Source organism: Acartia tonsa, chromosome 2 (genome assembly GCF_053477335.1).
Source record: "Acartia tonsa isolate MP-2025a chromosome 2, ASM5347733v1, whole genome shotgun sequence".
Lineage (NCBI taxonomy): Eukaryota > Metazoa > Arthropoda > Copepoda > Calanoida > Acartiidae > Acartia > Acartia tonsa.
In genome coordinates, this window is record NC_137261.1 from 48,578,534 (window position 1) to 48,603,253 (window position 24,720).

At 37.4% G+C, this 24,720-nt stretch overlaps 1 protein-coding gene across 1 annotated transcript in view; it reads right to left on the minus strand.

Moving 5' to 3' along the window:
• LOC145312835 (octopamine receptor beta-2R-like) overlaps positions 1–24,202 on the minus strand; it is a 40,818-nt gene extending 16,616 nt beyond the window's left edge. Inside the window, exons 1-11 of the mRNA XM_080152070.1 lie at positions 24,074–24,202; positions 21,225–21,358; positions 19,688–19,765; positions 18,348–18,455; positions 10,887–10,955; positions 8,574–8,657; positions 7,104–7,183; positions 6,448–6,505; positions 5,028–5,108; positions 3,279–3,352; positions 2,741–2,862 (exon numbers count right to left, since the gene is read on the minus strand). Of these exons, the coding sequence (XP_080008196.1) occupies positions 2,741–2,862; positions 3,279–3,352; positions 5,028–5,108; positions 6,448–6,505; positions 7,104–7,183; positions 8,574–8,657; positions 10,887–10,955; positions 18,348–18,455; positions 19,688–19,765; positions 21,225–21,358; positions 24,074–24,185 (1,000 nt within the window). The 5' untranslated portion in view covers positions 24,186–24,202. The remainder of the gene's footprint in view (positions 1–2,740; positions 2,863–3,278; positions 3,353–5,027; positions 5,109–6,447; positions 6,506–7,103; positions 7,184–8,573; positions 8,658–10,886; positions 10,956–18,347; positions 18,456–19,687; positions 19,766–21,224; positions 21,359–24,073) is intronic.
• Positions 24,203–24,720: the final 518 nt, after the last annotated feature.

The following is a 24,720-nucleotide window of genomic DNA, read 5'->3' on the forward strand; positions in this document are numbered from 1 at the left end:
CGACTTTGAGTCCAATTATATCAAACTTCTAAAAGTCCTAGGATAACCTGATAGTCTTTTCCATAAGCTTTCTAATGGTCTTAATTTTATTAGAAAATATTTTCTTTCTCCAAAAACTGAAAAATTTCCAGTTTAGCCCGCCCTCACCCTAATGCAAGAAAATTTAACTCTTTCATTTTGTACAAAAATAGTTAAATATAAATTTTTGATTAATTGTTTATAAGAAATTGATCAAAGTTTTTGTTTATTAGGCTTATGTTTGATAGTGAATTTCCGTCCTTTTATAAGTCTAAGTCAATTTTTGCTTCCTTCACCCTTTTATTTTACAACCTTTGTTTTTAGGTCTTTTTTTACTAAAAAATTTCAAACGGCTGTAATTTTTTTATTTTTGAAGCTAGAAGATCAATTTTTTTCCAGAAAATGTTTATCTTTATGTAAATTTTACATTAGATATATCAAAATATAAATTTCAGCGGCCGCAGCTGTACTTGACAGCTGCCAGCCGCCGCAGTTGGCGGTCGGCGAGAAAACGGCGGCGGATCTTTATGATCTTTATTATGTATAAGAAAAGCTTAAGTTTAAAATTTGAAGTCTCTAAGTCAAAAATTGCGGCCACAGGAGCCTTTTAAAGATTTCTGGAGACCTGGAGGATCATGACCTGCAGGATCATACCTGGAACCTGAAAGTGACTTGAACTCCTGTATTTCATATAAGGATGTACTACTAGAGGATATTTTAGTATTTTGGTATGATAAAATGCTTTGTTTTAGTCAAAAAATTATTTTTGCTCTTTACCTGGATGACCCTGCCAGGTTTGCTGGCATCCTGTGCCCGCAAGGACGGAGATATTCGAAAAATTCCAACTCTCAGTTATGTGTCATACCCATACTTAAAAAGTCACGTAGTTTGGGCTCTTTATCTTTCACACACAGAAAATGAGATAGAAAAAACCGGATGGGGGGGCGTTCAACGCCCCCCCCCCCCCCGACTGTTAAGGGTTAAGCAATCGATGAAAATTTTGCTCTTTTGGATTATATCGGCCAAATCTTCAATTTTTGTCATAAACTGCTTACAGGAAGGAAGGGATTAAGGGGGGGGGGGGGGGAAGTTCTGACACATTTGCGTAAACCTGGTGTATAGGCTTTATCTTTGGACTGAGAGGATAGGTTATTAGGGATAAAATCATTCTTATATGATGAATTTCCCCCAGATTTAAGATTTTTTGGATAGGCCTCCAGGTTCCGGAGCTCCAGGCCTCTAGGTGGTCTCTCTACAGGTAAAAATGAAAAAAAAAAAATTTTTAATAGTTAGAAGTCAGCTTATGAGACAAAATATGTATGTTTTTCTTCAAATATGTGAATAACAATCAAAAAGAAGCATATTTTGTTTTATAAGTTAACCTTTAACTTTTAAAAAAATTCTTATTTTTAATTTTATCTGTACAGAGACCACCTGGAGGCCTTAAGCTCCGGAACCTGGAGGCCTATCCAAAAATCTTAAATCTGGGAGAAATTCATCATATAAGAATGATTTTATTTCTAATAACCTATCCTCTCAGTCCAAAGATAAAGCCTATACACCAGGTTTACGCAAATGTGTCAGAACTCCCCCCCCCCCCCGTATTACTCCTCCTTCTTTTTCTTCACTTCAACCGATACAAGCAACTTTTACTATTAATGTCCATTTATTTACTCCATCCACTTTTAACACACAAATCATACCAAATTGTTCAGTAATTGATCAGTAATTTACCACAAAAATGCACAATTAGATAAGTAATTAACCTTTTAGTGCTTACTTACACGGTGAGAGATTACTAGGGAAATATTAAGATGAAATAAATTGAACAAAAAAATTACAAATATATACAATTGAATTAATTAATAAGCGACTTTCTTAAAATAATTTTGATTGCTCATTTGATACACTTTTAAAAGTATTTTTTTAAATAAACAAAACAACTTTTATAAAAGGCTCTTTGTATGTTTTGTTTAATCAATTAAGAATACACAACAATGTTTAAATTATATATAAAATCTATGCTTTTTTTCACATTTGACATAATTTTAAACTAGTATGGTACATTTCTATTATGTCGATGTTAAACAAGTAATGGAAGATTACAGAAACATAGATATTAAAAATGTAAACCATGATTCCAGTTTCGCCTCTATTGAAAGTGGAATCTTACATTTCAAAAATCATATCGGCGTTGAAGATATCTTCACCAAGAGAGGCAAAAGTGGAATCTTACATTTCAAAAATCGTATCGGCGTTGAAGATATCTTCACCAAGAGAGGGGAAAGTGGAAGGGTAGATTACAGTTTTAGAGGGTCCAAACCATAATCATAGATTATGTTTCTGCTTCTATAAAAATGGATTCAACTCCCTAACTGTAGAAAGAGTGGATTGTTATTCTATCTCTATAGCTAACTATATTTTATTTGGTTGTATTTGTGTAAATCAGAGGAGGATTCTTTTAAAAAATTAGGGTCGCTGCTCGCTCTTGAGGCAATATTATTTTTGTGAAAAATCCTCCAAAATCGCATAAAAATTCTACAAAATTTTTTTAAAACCATAAAAGGGTTATTTACTTAAGATTTGGTTTAATGTTTGTAGATTTTCAAAGTGATTTTTGGGGATTTTTTATAAAAACAATTTTGCGTAACCAGCTAACAGCGACCCTAATTTTTTAAAATTCCACCTCAGTACAAAAGCAGATGAAAAAAAGATATTTTACCTAAGCTGACCGCGGCTTTCGCCTCACTTTTGTCGGCACCCCTAGGTTGTCGGGGTAGGGTCGGCTTTGGATCACTTGACCGACCATTTATCTGCAGCATAGAGACGGTCATCCCATTTGACCTGAATTAAGTAATAGCTATTTCTCGCATCGTATTATAAACAGTTTTCCATGAATATAAAAATGTACAATTATAATATTACAAACAGTTTTTTAGCCCTGAGATGCAGAACGCACGGGTTAAAAAACTGTTTTTAATCTTATGATTGTACATTTTATACTCGTAAAGAAACTGGTTATAATACGATGCTAGACATAATTTTTCAGTATGGATGAAAACCGGTTCTAATCCACCGGATATTAATTGGATTAAACGCGATACGGGAAAATTATACCTACAATGAATTTATTTAGATTTTAAAAGGTGGGCTTTAACTTCCACCAAAGTGTCAGAATAAATTCTTTGTAGGATTAATCTAACTCTTTGCTATTATTAGCAACGTAACTACTCTAAAACTTGTTCTCTAAATGTGCTTACCTTGCGTTTATACATGTCATAGAGCCTATTCTACTCCCATTGGTTAAGGGACTCGGACTGTTTACTAATCCAATCTAAATAAATCATTCAATTACATAAGATTTCTTGTTCTGTCTATTAGTTTACATTGTATTCACTTTCACTTTTGAATATACTAGCGGCTTCGCCCTCTAGAGGCCTCTAGTGGCACTTTAAATGTTTTTTTTAAATAATACGATACCTATCTATGTTGCTTTCAAGTCTATATGATACCTTGCTATGTTGCGTATAAGTCTACGAATAATTGATTTTTTTTTACTTTTTTGTGATTTCTCTTGGGAGGGAGGTGGTACCCTCAACCAAAATAGCTATAAACCTTCCCGGCACCTATGAGAAGTTACCCTGTTAAGGAGAACCTGATCGGTTCAGCGGTTAACGACAGTACAAACAAACAGACAGACAAACACACATCCAGTTACTTTATTATAAGGATATCAGGGAGGGAGTGGACATTGGACAGTAAATTAAAGTTTAAAAATCAAAATCTCTCATTGGTTACTTAAAAACATTGGGTATTTTTACAACTCTTGATTGGTTAGTGTAGTGCTTAAGCTTTTCAACCAAAACTTTTTATTTTGAGAAGGGATAAGTGTATTGTAATTTGGATGTTTCCCCATTGCTCTTTCCTTTAAAAATTGGCAAGCTTAAAATAAAGATTTTTTTGTGTACTAAAAATATCTAATATTTTTATTTTTGTCTAAATCACATACTATACATAATAAATATATTTATAGATCGAATGCTTTGTTTAAATCAAACTGTCTTGTATTAAACTACTTTCTTGTTGTTTGAACAAGTGGATGTAATTTGTCTTGTTACCAGGGATGGAGGGGACATTGAACTGTTTATTACACTAGTCCCAAAAGTTTTATGATAAGGTTGGCTTCTTATTCGTTCGCTTAACAACTTTTGGATTGGTTGGTTCACTAAGTAGAGTATCCCTGCTTGTAAAGAAATTGGAGTGTAGATATTATAAATTATAAATGACGTTTTTATTCGTTGGCCTAGAAAACTTGGGAACTGATTTGTTGGATCAAACTATTAGTGTCTACAGCTGTACATCAATTTAATTTTATTTTCCACTGTCTTATCCTCTTTGATCTCTGATGATATTTGATTTATTTGTACTTTCTTTTTCTTTTCCTTAACTTGATCAAGTTGTTTTTTTCCTCTTGAAATATGTGAAAAGTGCATTTTAGTACATGAAAATAAGGAGATATTTTTTTCCAGTAGGGCTTTGAATCTGATTAATTTCCGCTGGATTAGAACTGGTTTTTACCCATGCTATCCGCGGAAAACTGTATATAATTCGATGCGATAAATAACTATTCCTTTAAACTAATTATTTTAAGGAACTGATGTTGAGAAATTTCATTAGATTTGAAAAAGATATATGTTATATATATTTTTCCATTACAATTTATGAATGTGAATAATAATCGTATTATAGACGATTTTTCGAGGATTAAAAAAGGAAAAAATGTAGAAATGCCTTGTCTATGATATTTAATTTTTGTGAAAATTTATCTATATTAGATTCGATACATGATATTTCAATATGTCTCAGAACTAAATTAAATCCAGTAGAAATTAATAGAATTCGGATAGGTTGTTCCTGGACGCTCTGTAATTGTCAAGGGCAGTCAAAAAGTAAATTCCATATACCTTATTTTACTCAAAACGTTAAAAATAAACTATCAATAAGCTTACCCTATGAACTGAAGGAGAATTTTGTTGTAGATTAGCAAAACTATCTATTCTTGACATGCTGTTCCCAATATTTGACGTTATCTAAACAAGAATAAGTTTATCTATGAGTAGCGAAGTTGTAAAATTGAATTCTATTTTCTAGTTCCAAATATTTGATGTTTAAAAACAGAACAAATATGTCCATAAGTACTGTTAGTTGGATTAACAACCTTGAAAACTTTAGTGAATTTTGATTGATTGGTTCATTAAGTTGAGTGTTCAAACTTTTAATATACAGAAGGGGTAATTTTGTGTACCATTATTGGGCATGCACATCAATTTATCGTTCATTGTCTTATCCCTTTTGAGCCCTAAGCAATGATATGGTTGAGACATTAGGCAGTTATAGAAACGTGAGCTTGAAATAAATGAGAAAGAAAATGATGTACCAATTAACTCATATAACCTACAGAGTAGGATCGCTGTTATCAAAAATGTATTACTATTAATATATTTTCCTCCTAAGCTAAAAATATTTCTTAACATTTTATGGGATATTTTTCTCCAAAGTTGGAAAGTTAAACAATAACAAGGATAATTATTTCAATTTGATTTGAACATTTAAGTAAAAGAATATGGCAGGGGATAAATAACTGTATGTTCACAGGGTGGGGACTATGTGCCGACCTTCAATTGGGACTTTGAATATAAGCTAATAGCGTCGGAAATATTACCACAGCCAAGTCGCTACAGCAGAAAGTAATTTGCTAGCAGAAGAAAGGGGTCCCCACCACCAGTATATTTAGACAATAATATTTTCTACCTTTTTCTCTTTTTTTTTTTTTTTTGGTTTTATCGTGGAAATTTGTCGTTAAATTAGCTTGCTAATATAGACCTAATTATTAGTCAACTCGTTCAACCAGTAGGGGAGGGGATGTGGCAAAGGGGGTGAATAGAGGGTATGTTATTTTGGCCAGCTGCAAGGATTACAAGTGGAGAACTCAATAGGTTCCCTATTTATTGAAATAATAAGGTAAAGCCAAAAACCATACAGCTCTATAATATAAAATAAGAATAAGATTTCTCATATTTTGTATATACTACCACAAACTTTGCAAGTAGTTAAGAATAACATTTATTAAAAAATTACTTTAATTATTTGGTTTAATGAATGTAGAATATACGTGGATATTATGACAGAGAGAAAAACATCTTTAATTTTGGTTGTTATTTCCCCTGTCATTTATTGGTCAGTTCGTTCAACCAATAGGAGCGGAGGGTATGGGGTAAAGGTGATTGGGATGGGGGAGATTGTTATTTTAGCCCGCTACAAGTAAAAGTGAATCTTTATCGGAAAATTCGGTGAAAGATTCAAGCAATAATAAATCCATAATAAACAAAGAATTTTTTTTACTTGGGTAAAACTTGATTCAATATTTACCTCCAGGTTATTAATAGTTGGATGTTGTGCTTCTAACTTGACAACCTCCATATAAACCCTGAAGATATAACAGTCAATGTTATACAAGCGCAGCAATGCTAAAGTTGTTTGGAGAATATTTTATAGTGCCTATAAATATATGACGTCATACTGGCCCACCAACGGTCAATAAAAATGTATACTGGCCTGCCATTGTAATTTAGTCTGTGTATTGGACTATCATTGACCATTTGTAATGTATAACGAAACCTTTTCATAGGCACTATAAAAAGCATTACTGGATTGTTTATTAGTTGTGTATTGGTTGTGTTTTCAATTTAGACGATAAGTTTTTCACTGTAATTTTCGTCTTTTGTATTGTCTGACTTGCAAAGCCTTTTTTCCATGGATGTTGTCATCCTTTTCTATATTATGTTACATCTTGTACCTTACAACCTACAACCTAAAGTTTTTATATAAATAAAAATACGCAGGGAGCCAATGATCAGTAAGGTATTAAAGTTTCCATCAATTAAAGCTTAACATTTTGTTACTGTACCTATGATCTTTTTATTAAAAAAAATTGCATAAAAATATCTGGTGTTCTTTGTGAGACAGAAAAAGAATTTATTCCCCACTATACCTATCCTTGTATCCATGATAGTAAATATTTTTACCTGACATAAATATAGACCATGAGAACAGCAGGTATCCAGAATGAAATGCCAGCAGCCACCACGCTGTAAATCTTGTTTACCTGGATATTACATAGAAATTTAGAAATTAATTTTCCACAGGGATTATTAGATAGGACAATTACAGAAACGGTAAGATTCTCCCAGATTCCTGTGTACTTTTAGTAGGTTGATATTTTTTGTTTATAATAATTTGTCTGTAAATTTTATTACAAGAAATATTTTTTACCAATTAAAAGATTATAATCGAGTAATTGTAATTTTTTTGTTCTGTTTATTTACAAATCAGGCTGAGATTTTAACACAATTTCTTCTTTTTTTAGCTTATAGTAATAAATAATTTTTAAAAAGTACATTAAAATTTTCAAGCGTTCTATCAAAATTGATTTTGTTTTATATCATTCTCAAATAAAGTTTATTTACATGCATCTTTACTAACAGCTTTTTTTAAAGCAAACAAATCATTATTGATAGTAAATTTGAGATAAGTCAGGGAGGAAAAAGTAAATAAACAATAATGAAATATCTTTGATGTTTTCATATGATAATTGATAATATGTATATACTGCACATTTACATCAATGAAGGTGATATACAGGGGTAGCTATTCTAACCAAAAATTCTACAAAAAATCACTAAACCTAAAATAAAGTATCTGGATATATATTTTCTTTTGTCATGTAACTGAAGAGGGATGAAAAAGAAGGGGAGGAAAAGGAGAAGGGGGTTGTGGGGAAATTTTCCTTTAGAGTTGTTTGTCAGAATATCATTCCCTTGTTCCTGGGTGATATATTAATGAACAAAATTAAATAGCAGAATACTTGAAATCCCCCTTTCTTATTTCCAATCACCCAGTACTATGATCCTGGTGGGTATAAAAGTTAAATTTTTGACAAAGCCCAAATTGTGTCAAAAATGATCCATGTGACGTAATAAAAATGAGGGATTATCCATTTCTTTTTTACGGGTTTTCTTTCCCACTTCTCCTCTCATCTAACTCATTTTATAATTGATCATTTTTGACACAATTTTAACACAATTTAGGCTTTGTCAAACTTCTTAAAGAAGGCAAAAAGAGAAAAATTTTTAAATCAAAATGGTTTAACGAATTTTGATAAATTTTTTAATTAATTCAACACATTTGCTCAATGATTTTTTTTGGTAAGTATAAATCTATATGAAATTCTTTGCAAAGGTCTACACCATAAAAATAAGCTTTCACGCAAAATACCAATTAAGCACTTACCCTGAAAGGCCTGTACCTGCGGTACTAAAACCCTGCGGGGCTTTCTAATGTGAACTAACCCAACCAAATTAAAAGTAATAAACAAATATTTAAAAATAATTAATTCTATTTGTTGTCAAAAAAAGAGAGGGTTGGGGCTCAACAAGACACTTATAGAGGAATTATCAAAAATGCTGTAAATACAGAAAGAAAAAAACCTGAATTACCTGAAAGAAGCAAACATTAGGATTATCATGTATAAAATCCAGGACAGACTCTGTTGTGTACAGACCACTGAATACAGATACAAATCCTGCAGACATTTTCAAATCAATGCTTACAATTCTATCTTTCTCGGCCAAAAAAATCTGGGTTTTTTTTCAATAAAACATGGTTACCACATTCGCTGTATTTTTAACTCTTAACGGAATTTAATAAAATCTTTATTTATTAAATTTACGTCAGTGTCTACAATATATCAACTAATAATCTCAATCAGCAAATTGGGGAATTATGTTTGCTGTAATTGGGGGGCGTAAGAACTTCAATTTAATGTCCATTGTCATATCCCCAAAAATTCCTGTTTTAAACAAATATATACAGGATTTGAATGTTGAAAAAAAACATATATATCTTATATATATAGGTTTTTAGAAATTTTACAAAGTAAAATTAAAACGCCATTCAATACCATTTTTTTCAAATTAAGAATTAATCATATGCTATGATTTACCTAAATATTCAACGAAAAATAAAAATAAAATTATTTAAATAAGAAATAATAGTACACGTTATTCTCTATACCAATATAAGTACACTATGTTTATGATTTTGTTTTCAGTATATAAGAATGAAGAACATCGAATATCGATAAATAAATCTTTGACTATCATTATCCTTTTCTTTAGGGTATGTTTAAAAAAAAATTTTAAATTACACACATTTTGAAAAAGAACACAAATTTTATGATAACAGAAAGTCTTTGCATGCAAAAGTGGATTTCTTTTTCTATGTAGGGGAAATTGTGTTATTTTTATTTTTCTTTGTCCTATCTCTGTATTCCTGAGTTATTGTGAATAATATTGAGAGCACGCAGTGCATTTTACCAGGTAGAAAAAACATTTAGAAATTTTCCTTAAATATTAAACATTTTTATTTCTAGTTCACTCAAATTTGCATAAAATATAATATTAAAACATTACTTTTTTTTGATGCTGTCTAAAATGGTGCAAAAAATGGGGACAAATTTCAAATTGTTTTGGCGTGTGACGTCATACCCCCATCTCTTTTCTAGGGGGTTTCTTTCCTCCTTCCCTTTTCTTTCCCCTCACTTGTGACGTAAATAAACAGCCCCGTCAAATCAATTTGAAATTTGTCCCCATTTTTTGCACCATTTTAGACAGCATCCTTTTTTTCATTGTTGTAAAATTTAAAACAAGGATGACAACATCCCTAAAAACGAAGCACTGAAACGGTAGGACAAACGGACATTAACACTTATATAGTGTTAGAACTAAATAATTAGAATATAAATGTAACAGAATCGGAGCAAACTTGTAAGTAAATTTATTAAAAAACTGCTTGATACAGGATAATGTTTATGATCATACTTATATTTTTAGGACTTGATTATAGAGTTGCTTTGCTTATAACATTATACTTTGTTGTCCAAAAATCAGATCATTCGGATGATTAGATCACATAAAAATTTGTTGTTAAAAAAGTAAAAAAATCAACATGTTTAAAATGGACGTACGGACATTCTTGTTATGATTATAGAGTTGCGACGCTTTCTAAATCGTACCTAACTACTAAAGGAATCACCATGCAAAGTTTGAAATCGATAGGGCAATTCTAACATGCCTAAATTAACGAAAAAAGCTATCTCTCTGTGACGGACGGACGGACGTAAGGACGGATGGACGGACGGACGGACCGACCCTAATTATAGAAAAGCTTTGCTTTTAAAAAGAACTTATAACTTTTAAATGTTTATCCTTTATTTGTTTGAAAAATTTTAGTGGCATCAGCTAAACGATAAATTTATCTCAAGAAGTCTTACTCTTTTAATTTAAATCTCGAACATTTCTATTTGGTATCTTATATCTAGGAAAGAAATACCAATAATTGTAAATAGCTAACCGTCAGAGACGGACGGACGGGCCCTAATTACAGATAAGCTTCTGTTTTAAAAATAAAAACTTAGAAAAGAAGGAAATGACGTTTTGGAATGATGAGTTTAGTTATAAATAGGTTGTAATTCGTGGTATGCATATTATCAATCATTTCTTACATTTTTTGGTATATGTAATATATTCACCTACAATAGACACATTTTTTTTAGACAAAACAAATAGAATAATAAGCGTTTTAATAAACTATATGACAAATAATTATTTCAGTTTTTGCTACATAGTTATATATACGCCTCTGGAAGTTGGTTTGAGATGGTTTTAAAAATCGTATCCGCCCCCCCCCTGGCAAAATCCTGTACAAGCTTTTAATTTAAATAATTTTTTTTTGTAAAGCATTGATTATTTTCCTATGATAAAACCCATGCACCAAACTATGAACAGCATACAAACAGTCCTCCATTTTGTGACACTCGACTGAAAAAAAAATTAATTAAATCTTAACACCGTTAAATTTTGTAATGTTTGAGCAATTGTGAATGGTCTAATGTGGTATCCGCCGAGGATAAATGGCAGACACCGGAGTTCAATTAGATTACGGCAGTGTGACAGACGTGGACACCTTACTATAGAGAAGCTACGCTTCTCTAGCTTTCACTAGATAATGATCAACATCTATTTTCAGTTGTCACTTTATTGAAGGGTTAAGAGATACTGAAGCTATATACAACAAACAATAATTACATGGATAGGAATAAATAATCATAACATGAAAGCATAAATAATACATATACAATGGTCAGTTTGGGCAATAATGATTCCCCCATCCCTGGAAAGGGTGGGGGAGAATTAAGAATACAGTTAACCATAATAAACATGACAGATTCAAATCATTAATTCTAAGCGTAGGGAGGGGGTCACTAGACCCCTTCCCCAGGACTCGGGGGAGGGCCATTGACCCTCCACCGAACCCCAGATCAGGGGTGCCATAGACATGGCTCACGGTTGCCGAATACCACAACTCTCCCCTCGGAAGGCTGGGAGGTGGTTTCCCTATCAGACTTCCGACAGTGGTTGAGGCCTTCGGCCCGCTCCTTAGGGCTAAAATATATACAAACAATAATGATTCAATGGAATCCTAGTGGTGAGTATCTTCTTAGGGTTGATGGGCTCCCAATGTGGGATAGAAGGCAGAGGCTGACTTGGGTTGGATACGTTGGTCAGCGCCAGCAGGTATCAGGTTTGCTGGTGGCACAGTTGTTGCTGGAACGGTCAGCAGTGGGGCCTGCGGGTTGTTGTTGGCAGCGGCTGGGGCACTGGCTGCCAGGTTGATTGTCTGAGCAGCGGCCTGTCCTCCTGAGGGACCGCGGGGTCTGCCAGAGGGCGGTCCTGGCCTACCTGGGCGGTCATGCCCGCTGTCAGTTGATTTCATAGACACCATTTCCTCGGCTGCTTCCCTGCCGATGGGAATGGCATCCCAGTCCACTGAAAAGTCCCGGGACTTGGCATTGTTGAGCCTGGCTCTAGCCAGCGCTTTCCTATATAAAGCTGGATGGTACAGGAACACTTGTGATATCGCATTCAGGGCTGCCCGGACTCCTCCTTGTGCTGCTGCCAGAGAAATGATGGTTAGGTCCCCCAGCAGTTTGAGGATCAGCAACAGCAAGCACAGTATGGCGGCGCCATCTCCCCACTCGTGGATGGCTTGTCTAAATCCTGCCCAGACATCCAGGGCTGCCTCTCCTTCCTCCGCCAGTCGGTCAATGTTGTAGGACACTATCCCATGGTCTCCTGTGGCCGAACAGCTGCCTTGCTGAACGCAGGAGCCATAGGATAGGCCGGTCAGCATGGCACTCTTGTATGCTGGGAACGCCAGCAGTTGTTGCCAGTCGTTCAACTCAGCCTGCGAATACAAACCACCTGAACTGAAGTCATCTAAGGGTTCTGTCAACAACTGCTTAGGCGTATCCAGCAGGGGTGGCCTCTTCTTGGGAGCAGGGGTTAACTCTATCCAGCCTTCCTCCGCGTGCACAGTCAGGGGGTAGGTGGAGGAGCAGGGAATCTTGGTGGCGTGCTCACTGTATACCCGTGTCACAGCGTCTACAAAACCTGTGGGCTCCACTGGCACTTTGTCCCAACACTCCTTGTGTTCGCGGACAACATACTTGTGCCTTTGGCAGGTCAGCTGCAGCAGGATGTCTCCCCTCAGTACCGAGAACGTGCTCCCCTGGACACGCACCGGGTGGGCCGGATCTAGTTGCTGGAGCTTCCAGCAGTTGGCTGCTACTTCTTCCGCTGCAGTGCTTTTCATGCGCGTTTCCAGGGTAAACCCAATATAACCTGCATGGATCTGTGCTTGAAGGGGAACGTCAACATCCCTGGCCGACACTCTGGGCAGCGCAGCCGCGGCTGGGTCAGCTGCCACGAACAACGCTGGATGGTTGGTGGCATGGGCCTCGAAGTCGCAGTTCACAATTGAGGTGGGGTTGGTCATGTTGATGAAAAACTGGGCCTGATGGTCAACCAGATATGCATCCCTCACCAGGCTGGGCTGGAGGCTGCGGATCAGCCTCAAGGGGCAATCTCTTCCCAGGTGGTCCCACACGTAGGTTGCTTCCCCAGTGATACAGGACAGCTCAGAATGGGGACACTCGAGGGTCAGGTGGTCAGACTGGGACTCCACCCGTCCATCCTCCACCACATAGGTCTCCTCCTTGACCAGCAGCCGCCGCTCCTGGAGCACTAATTCATTGCGGTATAGCTGGCCCTCAAAGTGGACGTCCTCCCCCTCGCAACTCACCCCCTCGGGGCTGTTGACGAGGGCGCCCACCATGTCGATGGTGAAGAACAGGGGGTGGTTCAGCTGGAACGTCAGTGGCTGGGTCTTGCCTGGCAACGTGTATACTCGGTTCCTGGCCAGGTCTCGGCACGCTTCTGGGTCTATCTTGGTTGGCCTCATGAGGGTGGGGACCGAGGTCACCTTGAGATGACCCCATACCCCACACCTGAATGTCCACTGGGACACGGTGAGCTGACAGCTGAACCCAGTGGTTTCCCTCACCTTGACTTGCTGCAGGACGTGTATTTCATGGCCCAGGGGCACCTCCTGGTGTAGGGGCTCCGTGTCACACATCTTTTCTTTATTGTAAGACGTGACATGGGTGGGGTTGGCACAGTCCCATCCCACCAGGACGTAGCTGGTTGTAGGCCACACGGCTGCCAGCAGGAGGCCCCACAGGACCATCCACCAATGGGAGAGGCTTCCAGGTAACCATCTTCCTCGTACACGCGGCTGGGGATCTCCGGCTCTGGTCACGGCTGCTTCTTGGGGCTGGACACGGCTGGGCTGCTCCTGGCTAGATACAAATTTCCATTGAGCGTTATCTGTATGCGGCCGAGGCACCCCGATACCCTCCCCAATGACAGACTGGCAAGCGACTGGCACTTGCCTGGGTGTCGGCTCCCCTAGCCCTAAGTGCTCCCTTCCCTGGTCCAAGGCATGCCCAGTGGCATGGGGCTGAAGTGCATGTGGCACAGGCTCGCCCTTACTCAATGCCCTCCCCTGCCCTAGGAACTCAGGTGCATGTGGCACAGGCAAGTCCTTATTTTCCCAAATTTCAATCTCCCCAGCCTCAGGTGCAGGGGGCACAGGCAAGGCTGGGTGTTTACAATATTTTGGATGCAACACATTTAACAAATTCAACTTATCCTGATGGTGAGCAGCTGGGTTCCCTTGGCTGGTAGAGGGCTCTGGATGGCATGTAGCTGGACTCTCCCTGCAGGCTGGTGGCGCTGGCTGGCATGTAGCTGGGCTCTCCCTGCAGACTGGTGGCGCTGGCTGGCTGGGGGTGACGGGTGTCACCCCTTCCTCTGGGACCGCTGGCTCGTTCCAGGACTCAGGTCTCTCGGTGGCGGCGACGGTTGTCGCCCCAGACATCAGGTTGGAGGCTGGCTCGTTCCAGGATCCAGGTATCTCGGTGGCGGCGACGGTTGTCGCCCCAGGCACCAGGTGGGAGGCGCTGGATAGCACCCCCCCATCATCCCAGGTGGCGACGCCGGGTGGCGTCCCATACATCGATGCAGAGGTGCTGGCTAGCACCTCCTGCCTCTCTCGTTCAGCGGCTGCCAGGGCCTCCCCATACACCGTCTCAGGGACGCTGGGCAGCGCCCCTCCACTCTTGCTGGGTAGGCTCAGTCGGGCAGGTTCCATCATGTTGAGGCTGAAAGGCTGGGGCCTCAGCACCTCTGGCTCGGCTATGTTGTTGGGCTGTATCAGCTCTGGCCCCAGATGGTTAAGACTGAAGCCTAGGCCAACCCGGTTGGGTTCAGCCGCGCCGCCCAGTACGTTGATTCTAGCTGGGACAGTCCCGAACTGCGGCATCCCATCGGCTCGGTCCGCAGCTCTGGGGGCGGCTGCTTGCGGTGGTGGTGCTGGGGGCGCGCTCCCTTCCATATGGGCCACTCTGCTGGGCTTCCCTGAAGGGGCACCCTTGTCGGCGGTGCGCCTGCGGCTGGCTACCTGGGCCCAGTCAGCTCTACAATCGGCCGCCGTGTGACCGTCATAGTGGCAACGCTCACACTTGGCAGAACGGTCACGGCGTGGCTGGGTGCGCCTCTCCTCTAGGCTAACTTCCACAGGCGTTGGACAGTCTCGAGCTCGGTGGCCTCTCCCCTGGCAGCGGTAGCAGCGGCCTGGAACCTTGTCATCTGGAGCGACCTTCCCCATCTGGTGGAGACCCGGAGCCAAGGAGCCAATCTCCATTGGCTCCGACTCGTCATATTGGGGCAACTGGATGCAGGCAGATCCAGTCAGCCCGTCGGTCGAGTCCACTAAGCACACACCTTCCTTCAGCTGCTTAGTAACCATGGTCACGGTGAACATGGCCTTGCGAGTGTACTCAGGTACACTCACAATTTCATGGTTCATCATGAGGCGTTTTACATTGGCGTTACGAATTCCACGATTTAATTCGTCCACCAACAACTCAAGATCCTCATGGTTGTAGGCGTCCCTATACAAGGCGCACTTAGTTGATATGTACGCTTGTATAGGTTCTGTCGAGTGTTGCTTGTAATCCCTAAACGCTTGTTTAAGCGTTTGGGATTCAAAAGCAGGGCGAAATAGCAATTCACACTCGGTCTTGACCTGTTCGTAGGTCAAGGCTTGGCCTGCCTCGCCAAACAGATGGGACGCCATTTCCGCCGCTTGCCCTACCAATGACAGTAGTAGGGCGTTGCGGCGGTTGAGGGAATCATGAGGTGGCACGCGGTAAGCCGCCCATGACATCTCAAGTCGGCGGATATGTGCCGACCAGGATTGCTTGGGCGGCCCTCTAAACTCCGGCAGATTGCTCAGCATCAGCTTGCGGTACTCGGCTGGGGCCGGCTGAGGGTCATCCTGGAGCCATCCTGGGGCTTGGTCACCTCCTGGGACTTGATGCTGGTCCATTGGGTCAACGGTGAAACGGCAGGCACAAAGTTATACAGTACTACAATGAATGGTTTGTCACTTGAGGCTTCCTAGCCTAACAGCCAACACTGTTTGTATCACTAGGTTGGGAGTTTAGTTGCAAAGATATAACTTAGCTGTACTTATCAATAGTGAGGTGTTGAGGTAGATAGATGTTGAGGGTCTGAACTGCTGTCAGGAACTGATTGGGTTTTCCCTTATCACACTAGAGCTAGGAGGAAAGAAACTTGCAATTCTTTGTTTGCTAAAAATACCCCTGTTAAATGCTATGGAGTAGCTCCGCTCTGGTGTGAGAGTGTGTGTGTGTGTGTGTGCGTGGAATCTTCTGTCCTTGTAACGCGCGTTCGCGCCGTCAAATCCGCGCACACGGGGAAAACGCGCTCTCACCCCTCAGCTCGCTCTCTCATTGGTCCGCTTCGTCCGTTGGATTTATGATATTTTCCGCACTCTGTTGCGCTACCCGTGAATGGCGCTCTGTGTATCCGATCGCTAGCTCCACACTACAGACGGACTTAGTCTAGTGTGGGTAGGAAGGGGGAAGCGCGTGAGGGGACGGGGGTAACTCCGTCCGTTCCCCCTGTGAGGGAGGGGGGTAACTGTGTGCTGGTGTAATAGGGCCTTTTCTTCTTAATCTTAGGCTTATCTGTTATATCACCCTGATTGTATTTGCCTTCAATGGAGAGGGGCCCCTCCCCTTCCCTTGGAATAAGGGGTGTATTGTTGTTGTGCTGTGGGCTTGAGATTGTTTTGATTATATTACATCTAGCCTCTATTTTTGTCCTTATCACAATTGCATAACAGATTTGTTGACCAACTCTGTTCTATTTTTAGCTGTTATCACAATACACAGTAATCCAAGCCTGTTCTATTCTTAGATTTATCACAACACAACAATTTGTTTGCCAAGCTTTGCTCATAAATCTATTGTTTGGCCATCACACTAGGGTGGTAATCCCTGCAAATGTGATATAATATCTGTTTTCTAGATGGGTGGCTGCGTTGTAGCTTCTCAGGATACTCGGGGTTGACGTAGTTTTTCTCTGTTCTGGTGCACTACACCCGTATGTTAGCTCGCAGCTTGCAGCTATGTGGCATGTTTCAGCCTATCGGCGGCAGGGAATGTCCCGTCCTGCTAGCGCTGCTGATCCAAATCCGGCTGATGGCGGCAGGGAATGTCCCGTCCTGCTAGTGCCACTGGTTCGGATCCTGCTATTTCTTGCAGTAAAGTTGGCCTATTTTCAGCCGTCTACACGTATTTGGCTTGTTTCAGCCGGTCCGCAGGCCTGTTTCAGCCCTTTTGGCGCTCAATTCTCCGTTAGATATCAGCGCTGCTCGCGGTTATTCGTCAGATTTCGCTGTTTCGCTTCCACAACTGCCGGATGCAGAGTTAAACTTTGCTGTCCAGGGTGGGTAATTCAGGTTGCTTGCGTCAGTTTTGCCAGATTCACTGCTGGGAGTACCTTAGCCTCAGATGCGCGTCTGCTCTACACTTGTGGTTCGCCGTAATCTCACACAGCTGTCACCAAAGTTGTGGTATCCGCCGAGGATAAATGGCAGACACCGGAGTTCAATTAGATTACGGCAGTGTGACAGACGTGGACACCTTACTATAGAGAAGCTACGCTTCTCTAGCTTTCACTAGATAATGATCAACATCTATTTTCAGTTGTCACTTTATTGAAGGGTTAAGAGATACTGAAGCTATATACAACAAACAATAATTACATGGATAGGAATAAATAATCATAACATGAAAGCATAAATAATACATATACAATGGTCAGTTTGGGCAATAATGATTCCCCCATCCCTGGAAAGGGTGGGGGAGAATTAAGAATACAGTTAACCATAATAAACATGACAGATTCAAATCATTAATTCTAAGCGTAGGGAGGGGGTCACTAGACCCCTTCCCCAGGACTCGGGGGAGGGCCATTGACCCTCCACCGAACCCCAGATCAGGGGTGCCATAGACATGGCTCACGGTTGCCGAATACCACACTAACACACGAAAATTAACTATGGATAAAAACTATTAAAAATTAGGACGACTTTTTTCAGCCCCATTAGTTTTACGCCAACAATGAATTTCAACAATAGGTTTTCTATGGTTGTATTTAAATATTGATATTTATCTATCGTATCGTATTATAGATAGCTTTCCGCAGATATCAAAATGGAAAATTAAAAGGTTAGAACCAGTTTTGTTAGCCGGGCCTTCGGTATTAATTTTATGATTTTTCATTTTAGTATTCTTTAAAAAATTTCTGTAATATAGATGATATTTTCAGTATGGCTGAGAACCAGTTCCAATCCAACAGATATTAATCGGTTTCGAAGCTATACTGAAAATAAACATTCTAAGTTTACCTATTTTAAAATGAATTATAAAACTATACCTGATATAGTAAAGGTTCTTTGACAATGGCATAATATCTGTCTATGCTGACAGCACACAGGTGAAGAATAGAAACTGTACAACACGTCACATCCATAGCATTATACAACTAAATTTCAATATATGCGACAATTGGTTAATAACAAACATTACCGAGAAGCTTTTTATAGTAACTATTAAAAATGACATCATACTGGTCTACTTCTAGTCAATTAAAATGTAAACCGGCCAGCCATTGGTAATTTAGTCTTTGTATTGCCCTATTATTGGTTATTTGTATTGTATGACGTCATTTTTATTGGCAATATAAAGAACTTCATTACCGATCTAAGCAAACAATTGGAATACAACAAGGTTGACAACATCCATAAAAGCGAAGCACTGAAACGGTAGGACAAACGGACATTAACATTTGTATATTGTCAGAACTGAATAATCAGAATATAAATGTATAAGAGTCGAACCAAAATTGTAAGGAAATTTGTTGAAAAACTGCTGGATGCAGGATAATGTTTATGGACATACTTACATTTTTAGAACTTGATTATAGAGTTGCTTCGCTGATAACATTATCCTTTGTTGCCCCAGGAATTAATATACCAAAAATCAGATCTATCGGATGATTAGATCAAATGAAAATTTGTTGTTTAAAAAGTAAAAAAATCGACATGTTTAAAATGGACGTACGGACATTCTGGTAATGATTATAGAGTTGCTACGCTTTCTAAATCGTACCTAACTACTAAAGGAATCACCATGCAAAGTTTGAAATCTATAGGATAATTCTAACATGCCTAAATTAACGAAAAAATCTATCCGTTACGAACGGACGTACGGACGGACCGACCCTAATTATAGAAAAGCTTCGCTTTTAAAAAGAGCCTTACAAAATTAATTCCTGTCTTTTTATTGCATAACATCTATTTGAAAATGTTTTTTTTAAAGAGTTGGAAAAATAATTTAATTAATCTTATATCAAAAATATCAAGTGGTAATAAGTTCATTTAAAGAGTAACTATATTATATTTTTATATATTATTTTTTAATTGTTATTATTATTACAGGGCTCGGCAGCTGCGCGTCAGCCAACTATGAGCCTCAGGGAAATCAACCTATTACAATTTATTAAATCAGCTGGAAGTCTAAACCTGACTCAAATATGACAATCACTCCTTTTATCTTAAAAAGATCAAAGATTCCTTATGGGTTTCAATTTGAGGCTTAGTCGCGACAGACGCAAGGCTGCCGAGCCCTGGTATAAGACCTTTTAAATTAGATTGGCTGACATATCAATATTTGAAATGCTTCAGCCGAATAAATACGTTATTTGCTAAATTGTACCTGACAGTAGGATGGTCCAAACGGCCACCAGCCAATAACCTCGTCTATAGCACTAGGTACCATCACCATTGAACCAACCTACAATTATATTTTTTCTTTAATGAATCTATCGGCTCTGCCCCTAAAGGTCTCTAGGAAGCTCTTGAGGAGGAGAGAGTCGGCCTTCTGCATTCAATTGTAATTATAAAATGTATTACCCTGCCCCAAAATAAACCTTTAAGGAACTATGAGAAGCTACCCTGTAAAGGAGAACCATACCGGTTCTGTGGTTAGCGAGATCCTTCCGTGCACAATCACACAGAGACAGAGATCCTTTTACTTTAATATAATTGATATTTCCTTAAAAAATAAATGATAAAATGAATTTAAAATTTTGTTCTTATTAGATCTAAAAGTACAAAATTTTTAAAGATGATTTTCTATTCGTTCATTTGGTGTAAACAACCATAATATTTTCACAAAATATTTTTGATTTTTAAAATTTGAAATATTAGAGTTATCAAACAGAAGCAAACATATTTTAGATATTTTGCATAAATTAAAAATGTACAAATGAAATATGAAACGTGAAATTGTGTCTATCAAAAGCTTTGATAAAGTCTAAGATACGTTAATTAAGTATTACAGAATGCAAAAAACAGCATTTATCTATATTACAAAAAAAGACAATTTGAAAAAAAGAATAAAAAAATATTTGAAAGATTTTGTATTTAATTTTAATATAATAATCTTACTAACTAGCGGTTACGCCACTGGAGGCCTTTAGTGGCACTTTAAATGTTTTTTTGTTTAAGTCTCTACGATACTTCATTATGTTCAAGTCTCTACGATATTTTTTTTAAATTTTGTTGTCATTTCTCTTGGGAGGGTTGTGGTACCCTCCTACAAAATAGTTATAAACCTTCACGGGACCTATGAGAAGCTACCCTGTTAAGGAGTTAGCGATTAGCGAGATCCTTCGGTACAGACAGACAGACAGACACACACACAGACATACACACATCCTGTTACTTTATTATTAGGATATCTAGACCTTACTAGACTCATTTCCTACTTATTGTGAATATATTACTACACTTTTGTATAAAGTAAATTTCAATCGTTGTTACTTAGTTTTTTTTTAAATCCGTTACTGACCTGTCCATGGAAGTTTAACGTCCAAGTGAGATGTAAACATCCCCCCCCTCCTCAAACTTCAAAAACCCCTAATATTACTCTTCTAAAAATTTTAGGAAATTACATTAGAGCACCCTTGGATGTCCTCGCATGGAGGAAGGACACGCACTTAAAAAGATATGTATTCCCTTTCGTGGCAACGCCAATTAAGGGGCGTTTTTTCGTATTTTCACAGTAGCTTTTCTCCTAATTCTAGCTCCTGCGGAGGGCTCTAAGCCTGTGGGGGCAATCACCTAACCCAATATAACCTAACTTAAAAAATCTATCAAAAGCCATTTTAAAAATACGACGAATCGCTCCTTAAGGGGCATTGCCACAAAAGGGACTAAACCCCCAAAAAATATTTAATATAATGACTTACCCCCAGGTCTGCAATAGCCAGGGACGCCAGGAAGAAATTGCAGGGCCTCTGCAAACTTTTATTTGTGGATATTGCAAATATAACAAGACTGTTGCCAACCATAGTCAGCAAGATTAACACAGAAAATATACATCCTGAAAAAAAACAATTTTTACTGGTTGAATTATTTTTTCAAAAACTTTTACAAAATCCAAAATTAACGCTTCCTTAAAATAGTCATTCTCACATAAACGACCCCTTAAATAGTGGATGTTAATATTCTTTTTTTCTCCCTGAGGTAGTCATTTTTTCCCCGAGGTAGTCATTTTTTTTCCTGAGGTTGTCATTTTTATCCCCGAGGTAGTCATTTTTCCCCCGAGCATGGCAACCGGTGAACAGAATCTCAGTTCTGCACCACAAGCCTCGCACGACTGAAGTTCCCATGTCTATACAGTCATATTTATATGAAAATCTGAGAAAATATTTTTAGAAGATTTTTGATTTTTTTTTTGAAGATTTAAAATTTTTTTTTAAAGATTTTATAATTTTTATTTATTACTAAAAGAAAGCAAATTACCTCGGGGAAAAAAATGAAAATTAAAAACCAAAATTAAACCACATTTTAGCATAAAAATGAGTTTTTGTTTAAATGAGAATGTATTCCTATCCAGTTTTTTGTTAAGGAATGAATATTTTTTGCTAAACAAAAAACTGGATAGGAATACCCCATTTTCGCTTGGGGATAACAATTTATCTAGAAAGACAGACGAACGAATGACCATAAATTACTCCAAATGAAACTAAAATAAAATTCTTATCAATCAAAAAATCCACTTAAAGATTTTTTAAAATAAGAATGTTAACTTTAAAAAAAGCTATAATAAGGATATTTATTAAATTAAAAGCCAAAAAATCAAAACTTTTGTTAGATAAAACAAGGGCAAAAGAAGCAAGACTATTGGAAAAACTTTTGCCAAAGAGGGAAAAGGGAGAATATATTGGATATATGAAAATTAATATAAATGGATATATCATAAGCTTTATATTATAATGACATTTAATATCAATGTTTAGTTAAAATACCAGATAATTGTCTTCTCATTAGTTGAGAACAATTGCTAATGAACAAATATTTCTCAAAGCAGAAGTGACAAAAGATGCTGTGAGTATTGGTGCAAAAAATATGACGTAACAAAAAAAAATAGCCAATGACAGGCCGTTATTGACCAATAAAATTGACCAATAAAATTGACCAGTAAAATTTATAGTGGCCTCTCATTGGCTAATTTTTTTTGTTACGTCATATTTTTTGCACCAAACTCACAGCATCGTGACAAAATACTTTAGTTCTTACTTTGTTAATAATACGGCTTTGGTTTTAAAATACTTTTTCCATACTTATTAGCATCACAATGTTAAGGAAGCTAAACTTTCTTTGATATGGTTTGCCTTGAAATTCTGGGTCGGGTGTTTTAGTAAAACATCAAAATCAATTCTGGTAATGATTATATCGTTACACTTTCTAAATTGTACCTAATTGATACAGGAATTATCATGCCTAAATAAACGATAAAAATTATTCATAACGTTTGGAATATCCTTATTATAAAAAAATGAGTTTAAAAAACTTAAATTGAAGACTTTAATACTTTGAACATAAGTATAGCTCAGCAAAAGGTGTATTTCCAATATCTAGGATTGAAAACATGAAATACATTTTTTTTAAATCTTATGATATGTTCAGTAATTGTAAATATAAACGTTAAAGAGTTACTTTGGTATTAACCGTCCTTGCTTACTTAAAAGTATTAACTTTATCTTCTGGAGATTTAGTCATTTAATATTTATAAGGTATTTTTACATAAAAGAGGTAGGATGTATATTTGTTTGTTTAATAATATGAAAATTGTTTGAAGACAAGAAACGCTACAATAAGTGGAAAGTTAACATAATTTTGGGATCTAATCTAGTTCATAGTAAAATGTTCCTGGAAGCGATTATTTAAAATCTAGCTGCAAAACGGCTGAATTTACATGCTATTATATGCCCGAGCATCGTTATGATCAAATTATTTAGAATAATTGTACGTCAAATCTTTTAAAAAGTCGATTATCAAACACAGTATTTATGAAAACTTTGGTAATGTACTTTGAAATTTGACAAAAAAGCTTAAAATATTTGAGAAATATAAAAGCATATGAAAATATATACAAAATATAAAATTTTTATAATGCATTAAGTTTTGAAATGTATATATTTTGAAATTTCTAAAAAAAAACTACAAAATATTTACGAATCCAATTAACATCGATCCAAATAGTTAATTCTTTTGTCATAGTAACGTCATAAATACAACTAGTTGCCTAAACAGTAACACCTAGCCTCTATGGATCCTTTACCTAATGGGAAAACAGTCTAAAGCCGCCTAAAAAGTCTAAAATGCACAAATTAATCTTTAATTTTAGCATTGTCTTATCAACTTTTACTTTGCATGTTGATTCTTGTAACCGTTAGGTACGATTTTGAAAGCGTAGGAACTCTATAATTGTTACCAGAAAGTCCCTATGTCTCCATTTGTAACATGCTGTTTTTTTTTTAATTTTTAACAATATTTTTTTATGTTATTTTCTTATTCATCTAATTTTTGCGATATTTATTTCTAGAACAACAAAGTTTATAAAAATCGAAGCATCTCAATAATCAAGTCCTAAAAAAGTAAGTATGCCTTTTAACAGTATCCTGCAAGTAATTTTTCTTCCTATTAAGTTCTGACACTATACAAGTATTTTGTTCGTTTGGCATACAGTTCAATTTTAGAGCTTCGCTTTATGGATGTTGTCAATCTACCCATTGATAATCAATTATATTACCTTTTAGAATAACAGTATAATCAATGGATACAGCATTTCCAGTAGAGTTTCCGTAGAAAGCATCCTCGTCCTTGGAGTCTGATACATCCCACGTACCATCTGTAACATTCATTTCTTCAAGGAGTTCACAACTCTGAAAAAAATGTCACTTAAAAAAACTTGCTCACTTTGATTCACTTTTGTGAGTGTATTATAACTTGAGATAAAAAAAACAAGCCACTTTATACCAGGCAGTGGCGTGCACAACATGAAAGAAATAACTATTACAGCCATGGCACTGTTATTTACCGTTAAAAACTGTAGGAAACGTGAATAAGTAAAATTTGTGCACAATTTGATGATTTTTGCTTGAATTTTCTCAATTAGCTAGCTTTATAAAAAAAAATTTAAAAACTTCCAGGTAAAAAATGTAAAAATCTTTTCCTACGAGTCATATGAGAAATTTTACCCTAGCGTTGTCAAGGATTTTATGAAATTTAACTTTTGGATAATGTTTAATATTCTTTAAAAGAACTACATTTCTTTTGAATTAATTTAATTTATTAAGTTGAAATCAATATTGATTTTACAATGTATTCGCTATAAAATAAACTAGATTTTATATTAGATAAATAATCATATTGTACTAACTCTTTAAAGAGTTAATA